At 34.6% G+C, this 8198-nt stretch overlaps 1 protein-coding gene across 2 annotated transcripts; it reads right to left on the bottom strand.

Annotated features, from left to right (window-relative positions):
- Positions 1–402: 402 nt before the first annotated feature.
- LOC135728149 (C-C chemokine receptor type 5-like) lies at positions 403–5231 on the bottom strand. 2 transcript variants are annotated; one of them, XM_065246272.2, is made up of 3 exons: positions 5158–5231; positions 3146–3305; positions 403–3063 (listed from the first exon to the last, which is right to left on the bottom strand). In XM_065246272.2, the coding sequence occupies exons 2-3, from the start codon at positions 3190–3192 to the stop codon at positions 1983–1985; spliced, it is 1128 nt and encodes a 375-aa protein (XP_065102344.2). In that variant the 5' UTR covers positions 3193–3305; positions 5158–5231; the 3' UTR covers positions 403–1982. The 2 variants fall into 2 exon arrangements, with proteins under 2 accessions (XP_065102344.2, XP_073667828.1); XM_073811727.1 differs by having other exon boundaries at positions 3146–3220.
- Positions 5232–8198: the final 2967 nt, after the last annotated feature.

The following is an 8198-nucleotide window of genomic DNA, read 5'->3' as shown; positions in this document are numbered from 1 at the left end:
CATCTTTTATAAACATGCCTTAGAAAAAGACGTTAGAGACTCAATAATAAAACAGACATAGTTTCTGTACACTTGTTCTCTGTTTTCTAGATATTTATAACTTACTGTATCATTTCACAATAAGACTATATAACAGTGAGAATGGGTCGAATAAAAGGGGGCCTGAATTCTGCGAACCAATATGTGCATGACATGCACCACATAATAAGTAACTGTTTTCTCATGCAGTCAATGAGCCTATTCATGTGTGTGCATGTGTCACATAAAGTTAAGATGCTAAAGTGTGTGTAATTTTTATACCACTAACTAGTGTCACCCAAATTAGACCAACACAACATAAATTATCATCAATTTACTATTTTATTTGTATTATATACAAGTAAAATTGACAGTCACATTAGCTTAAAGGACATGAACTTACACACAACCATTGAATGGTTTTAGGTCACTTGACTGCAGTGTTTATTATTATCTTGAAAAACATTTTGATCTGAATGTGGAAAAATATAATTGTTATGACATATTTAGTACAAAACAAAGTAAATTTCAGGCTGAATGATAAAGAAAAAAAGAAAGGAAGAGCCCAGAATAGATGTGATAGACTCCTTCAATACTGTTTATAAAACATCTTAGAGACAGAAGCTGCTATATCAAAAGACAACATTACTGGAAATTTTAGACAAAAAGTGACTACACTGAAGATGCTACAATTTAGATTAATATTTTAAAAATTAATCCCATTGTGATATTTGTGTTATTTTATAGTTTTGATGAGTTTATTATTCGTTGTAATTTGCCTCTTATAACAGTTGGTGGCAGTGTTGGATCAAAGTTCATGCACATTGCAGAATATAATACAAATTACATTCATTTATAAAAGGACATTTTCATTTCAGTTTCTGAGAGTGAACTTGTGTAAAGGATTTCAAGACTACAATACTATTTTCTGTTCTGGTAGTATGACTTAAATAAGATTACATGCACTGACATGCATTAGGTTAACAGGCAATTACATAAAAATTGTTATTTTAACCGATGGCTGCAACAACAACCCAGCATTTGGAAATGTTTTGTTAAAAAACATGTGAGATGCAGAAAAAATGTTAAACTAGATTGTGAGAAGACCAACTTGGACCAAATATTGAAAAAAAATCTAAATTTTTTATATTACTTTACTTACCAAAGATGTTGTAAATTAACCTGAATTATAATTTAATTAATCTTCATCCAAAGACATTTTAACAGACATCCTCACGAGAAACAATGCTCCTAAACTCCTTCTAGATTTACTAAGTTAAATAATCTATGAAACTTGTTGATTAGTTATTTGGATCTACTTGGTGTTATAAAGATTACCTCAAGTACTATAGAGCACTGGTTTCCAAACTTTTTATTTTGCGACCCACCCAAAATAGGTACAGTATAATCTGTCCCAGGACCCAACAACATATTTTTTAAATAAAAGAGGGAAATATGTGAGAATGTGTGAGACCTACAAGTGGGTCCCGAACCATGGTTTAAAAAAAGAGCATACTTTTTGTAACCTATTGTCCAATGATGCAATTTTAGCTTGTAATTTATTATTATTATTTTTTTATTGCAAACAATTCTTGAAATCCCATCTGTCATTGTGACTTTGGACTGAAACAATCTCTTAATCATTCATTATTATTGAGCATAAACACTGAAAAAGACTAAAAGGAGAAGTTATTTAAGGCTTTAAACACATATCATACAGTTTAATCATGGTTGAGATCATATTTCTAGCATTTTTATAGAAAGCCATACAATACATATTGAAGGCAATTACACAACTAAGTACTCTAACCAGCTATTTACATCCTATTCTGACCAGAACAATAAACATTCACTTACTGGATGCCACAGTAAAATAAATCAAAAAAGGAATGTAAAATTTCATTTAAACTCCTCCCAACTATCAAGCAAGTGCCTTTTTGATGGTATTTGGGGATTTATTTCAATCACACTGCTGTAGTAAGCCTGTCATCCACACTGGCAGTCTGTGAATAAACTGATCCTGTAGCCTGTGTAAGGTATCTCTTCATGAACTGTAATCTGCTGATGGGTGTTTTGTTCAGGAGTTTGTAAAGGTGTTTCCTAAATTTCTCTTCTACAAACACATAGAGAACGGGATTCAAGCAGCTGTGTGAGTAAGCCAGAGCTTCTGTGATCTGAAGACTAAGAGTGATTGCTTTACTTTTTTCACAGGATGTCATTATGAATTCATTTATCTCCAATGCTTTCACAAAAGCTGCAATATTATATGGAGCCCAACAGCAGAGGAAGACAACCATCACTACAACGACAAGTTTCATTTCCTGTTTCCTGAAAGAGCGAACTGTTAAGAGTCTGTGAAGAATCATTGAGTAACAAAATCCAATTACACACAGTGGAATAATTAATCCTAAAACATTCATTTTAATAATACCAACAGTCTTTCCATAATGGTAAGAGTTGTGCTCATCTGTTGGATAAGACTGACAGTATGTTTTATTATTGTGTGTACTGATTTCAAGGTACATAAGCTCAGGAAAAGATGCTGCAACAGCAATGATCCAGATGACCACACTGGCTATAATCCCATATATCTTTGTTCTAACTTTAAAAGCGTTCACAGAATGAACCACAGCTAAATATCTGTCAACACTCATCATTACAACAAAGAAAATCCCACTGTAGAATCCAATGTGATAGACGCCAAAAACTATGGTGCACATGGGGCCTCCAAAGACCCACTGATCTCTGGCATAGTGAGCCAGGAACGGGAGAGAGGAGACCAGCAGGAGATCAGCTAAAGCCAGGTTCAGGAGACAGATATCAGTCATGCTTCTCAGCTTTTCACATATTAAGATCACCCATAACACCAGCAGATTACCCAGCAGGCCCAACACAAAGAACATAGAGTATAACACAGGCAGGATGTTGGATGCATGACCTCCATAATCACAGGTTAACACAGATGGATCAAGATCTACACTGTAGTAGTCATCATAGTCGTATAAGGGAGTGGTGTTTGGTTCATCAGTAACTGGTCCATACAAACTTGAGCAGAAAAAGAAAAATATATTACAAGTGAAGCAGAACAATCGTGAGTAATAACAATTTCTATAAGATAAGGTCTCACCTGGACAATTCATATCCATTCGGGTAATCGAGACTGGGGCTAGCCATCTCTGTCCAAAGAGGTTGGGAAGTGGTCCTGTTTATTACAAACCACTGTTTTCACATAAATTAAGCACAGAAGTGTGCACACAAAGATGAGTTTGCAGTGAAAAGGCCTTGCCCTGCAAAGAACAACTCAAACTGTTTCAAAAAGTGCACAAGGACACCTATGAATAAATGGTTAGATATTTGTATTCATTCTTTGAATAGAAAGTTTTATGCGGTGTACTTATTCAAATATATTTAAAGTTTTTGTTAATTTGAAGTTGTATTATGTGATAAATTGAGTTTCAAACCAAAGGCTTACTGAGGTACCCTTTAAAAAAATGGTTTTAACATATGGTTCTTGAAAGGTTCTTAAATAATGATAAAGGTTTTATTTAGAACAATCTCTTACTGAAAAACCCATTTCTACTGAAATGGATCTTTGTATTGGGTACTTGTATTGGTTCTCTATTCTCGCTGTATGTGTGTGTGCTCCTCAGCAGCAGTGCGAGAGCAGAAAACTGAACAAAATTCAAACAATATTGATGGTGATTGATGGTGACGTGCAACGCCTCTTTTTTTGCGCTCAGTATGGCCAGGCAAATTGCCCATCCCTGGAGTCATGTTGAGTCTAGACACGGTGTAACAGTGGTTTATGTGCATTTAGTGACACATTCACTGGTAAGAGAGATCTCTTGGTAAATCTTTCACCAAGCATTCACGTAATTTACTGACAAAACAAGTAGCTCGACCAGAATCATACTTAACTTCTGTCAAATCATGTTTAGGATATGTAAGCAAACTCTACGCTTATATAAACTTGTTTTGTCTCCATGTCTTATCCTTTACTCATGACCAACAGACCCATCTGTGGTTGGGCCTGATGCTCAACCTTGTACGGTCCACCAAATGATGACCACTGCTAGGTGATGAAGATCTGTGGCAATCACAGCCTGCATCTCAAGATCAATATGACAATAGCAGACCCTGCTATTCTGACCAAATGCTCAACATCATTACCACACAACAAAAAGTGGATGAAGTATGCACAATGATCCAGCAAACAATATAATATGGACTTTTTTGGCTAGCAATAGCCTCTATTGACTTTCATTTTTACAGTTAGTAAAATAATTCTTATTATTTATAGTCATTAATTCTTATTCCCTGCTGTCTCTCTGATGTTTGTGCTAAAATGTAATGCTTCTAATGGTTTCATGTAATTGATGTCCATTTACAACGACTGTCTTTGCCAAATTTTATTATTAGGGTATCCAGTATTAAAGCAGTTATTAAACATCCATATCTCATTTAGGTTATGATTTGTTATGTAACAATGTATATCGCAGAAATAAATCCGACACTGTGATTAAGACCCGACGCGAAACGTAGCCTACATTATCCTGTATATTATCCTGCTAATTTCACAGCTATTTACCTCATATGTAAGGTAAGGAACATTCATTTTTAAAGAATCCAGACTTTCCACGAGGAAAACACGTTTAGTTTTGGGTTTTAAAGACAAGAAGTTCAAATATCACGAACACACTTTTCGGTTTAATCATTTGCAAATATAATTTCATATCATATTAAAATACATATTTATATTTATTTTTGTTTAATATTAAACTGCACCTGTCAAAATGATTTGCAGCATTCGGGTAAACTGATCAGGCGTTGCAAGGTAGGCAGTTATCTAACAACCTGCTGCGTGCTGCCTTTACAAAATCGCGCTTATTATACGGTGATTTAATTCATAAATAATCTAAGGAACATTATATGTTGACAAGGAATATTTAACATGCTCATTTTTAACGAATGTAGACCTTCCGTGTGACAAACACGTTTACTTTCAGTTTTAAGATGAGACTAAAGTTCAAACGTCACGAACACACTGGTTTAATCATTTGTAAATATAATGTCATTTATGCAATTTGTTAGAATACATATTTATATTACATTTTTGTGTAGTATTAAACTGTAGCCTACCTGTTAAAATGATTTGCAGCCGTGTGTTATTAGTTGAGTAGTTATCTGAAAAGAAGGAATCTTGGAATGTTGTGATTGGCCAATCAGAATCAAGCATTTTAGAGAGCGGTGTAATAATATAGAATTCAAATTCTCAAAAAAGAAACTAAATAAATAACATCTTAAAGTTATGATAACCTCACAGTAGTCTTTAGTCTCAAAATGTAGATGTTTCATAAGTACATTTGATTGTTTTAAATGTGACACATGATGTATTGTGTATTTTTCTGTTTACTTTTTATTTATTTACTTTTTTATTTGCTACTGTCCCTGGGCAGGAGTAGGCTACACCAAATTATTAATACAAACACAATACAATTTAAACACAATATGTAACATTCAAAAAATTCACATTGTATGTTTAATGATTACAAACCTGACATGAAAGATTAGTTCATTACTTCACAAAGATTAGTTTATTTAGGAAATTCATACTCATAAGGTAATATGTCATGAAACACATAATAAGCTATAGTATTAGCTAACATTTTACTTTCTCCATAATACATTTATTGTGAAAATCTAATGTTAACAGCTCAAAGACGCTTTGAGCGGGACTCGAACCCTGGGTAGCAGCATCATGCGAGTCGAGCGCTCTGAAAATCCATCTCTGCAGCAGGGCCGGAGTGGGACTCATTTCAGCCCTGGAGTTTCATGCTTTAGATCGGCCCACTTTAGTTCATGACTGACTATATTAAAATCATTAAGGTGTGGTTTACCGGACAGAGATTAGCTTAAACCAGGACTAGGCCTTAACCCTTGGAATCGAATGTATCTTTCAAATAATTCATTTCCAATTATGATTTTTGTCATAATCCTGCAACTCTACCATAAAGTATTTTAATATTAAATGTAATATTACTATTATTGTGTTTTTCACTTGGTCAACATTTTAAGTAATTTCTTAAGATTTACTTCTTAAATTCTGAGTAATTAGCCTACTAATAAGTTACAATGATTTTCACTTTAAAATAAGGGTCAAAATTTTAAGTAATTAATTAAGAACAGCGTGGTAATACTTCAATAATTACGAATGGGTTACCATGATTTTCTTAATATTAAGTCAGTCTTCCACACTTATAAACATCAATAAGGAGGGATATATCTAACAGAGGTTGAAAACATGTAATCTGTGTTTTGTGAGGTAAATTGGCTAGAGATTAAGAGGTGTATTCCTTAGGTTGTTTATGGTTACATCACTAAGATGGAAAACAGAATAAAAATGCAAAGAATTCAATTTATATGGTAACATAATAATTGAATCCTAAAGAGTTCCCATATTTTACCCTTTCAGTGATGATAGGTAACATGAGTAATTCAAAGTATTAAGTAAACATCATTTTTTCAGATTGTATTATTTATAGTTACAGCACTGGTTCTCAAACTGGGGCCCCCAATTTGATAACATTTTGTAAAGTACATTATCATCAATTCTGTGTAATTAAACCTCAGAAAAAAAAGGCAACTAACCAACAGCACCAAATTGTAGATTTTAATATGTTTTGTCCAAATTTAGATTTTTTTGGGTGGGGGGCACGAAAGGATGCACCTTACACAAAAAGGGGCGGCACGCCGAAAAAATTTACAGGATCAGACCTTATTTATTGGTATGTGACTGTTGATATAGTTAATTCATAGTTACTTTAAATAAGTCTTAGTTAATGTATTGTTCACCAGGATTTTTCAACATGCAGTAGTTAATATGTAAATAGTTGTTACTTAACCCAAACATTTGTATGCTATTACCTAGGGATTAGTTAATCACTCTTCTTTATTAGTTATCAGTAGTGATTTCAGTGTTAATGCAGCACTAATCATTTGTTCTGCATTAGTTCCTGTGTAACTAACTAGTATGGACCATTATTTTAAAGTGTTACCGAATCTTGTTGTTGGTGATGCAGCCAAATCTTCAGTCATGGCCATCAGTTTCTTTGGGCTGTTACAGCAGCTTTACAATCTTTTCAGCTCCTCAGAGATGCCAATGTTGTCTCTACAGCTGAAAGCATATGCCAGGAGATGCAAAGCTGCCTTTACGGTAAGTACCATTGTGTGGTACAATTTGTTGTTTCGGATAAATAAAGTAAGGTCCTCCAGAGCCCTGAAGTTTCAGTCGAGACAGTGAGGAAAGAAATCCGAGCTGTAAAAGAATTTCTTCAGGAATTCCAAAATGGGGGATTTAATTCTGCTAAAACTGAGGCTAGGGGGATTGCAGAAAAGGTTGATGTGGAGATGAGCTGGCCTGAGGTAAGTCAGAGAAGGAAAGCTAAACAGTTTGTTTATGAGGGAACAGAACAGACTCGGCCAACTGCAAAAGAGCTCTTTTTTCTACCTCTGATAGATACAGCGTTTATCACAGTAGAGGACAGATTTTCCAAGTTGGAAATGTTTTACGACATTTGTGGTTTTCTATACTCAATTGACACAATGAAAAGCTCTGAGAAGGAAGGAAAGCTGGATGAATGCTGCCACAGATTAGAGCAGAAAATGGATGACGCACAAGACCTGAAGATGGAGGTAAAGGGTGCAGTTCGGTCCTTCCCACCCATATCTCATCACCATTCGAAATGTTTGACTGTATATAAAATTTAATGTAATTTATCGCAGTTTAGATATCTTCGCCCGCAAATAAGCACAGATGCAGCCAAGCTTTATATGCATGCAATGATATTGTCACATTTCACTTATTGCATCACAACTTGGTCTTTATCAACCAACTCTGCATTACAGCCGCACCAAAGCTTGTACATACAGGCACTTAAAATTTTAGACAAAAAACCTGTTTCCTCCCACTAATATTGTGAAGAAATATAGACTACTAACGTTTGAAAATTTTATTTTGTTTTCGAATATTAGTTTAGTATATAAATTTTTTCACGATTTTGCACCACAGTGTCATGACTCCTGGGTGATCGATGGCTGTGTGTGGGATATGTGTGTGTGTGTGTGTGTTGTTTACCTGTGGTGCCGGTTCCTCGTGTGTTCACTAACTCCGCCCCCTTGTT

The sequence above is a fragment of the Paramisgurnus dabryanus genome, chromosome 13, assembly GCF_030506205.2.
Source record: "Paramisgurnus dabryanus chromosome 13, PD_genome_1.1, whole genome shotgun sequence".
Taxonomy (NCBI): domain Eukaryota; kingdom Metazoa; phylum Chordata; class Actinopteri; order Cypriniformes; family Cobitidae; genus Paramisgurnus; species Paramisgurnus dabryanus.
The sequence above is the reverse complement of the archived record's forward strand: the minus strand, read 5'-3'. Positions and strand labels throughout refer to the sequence as shown.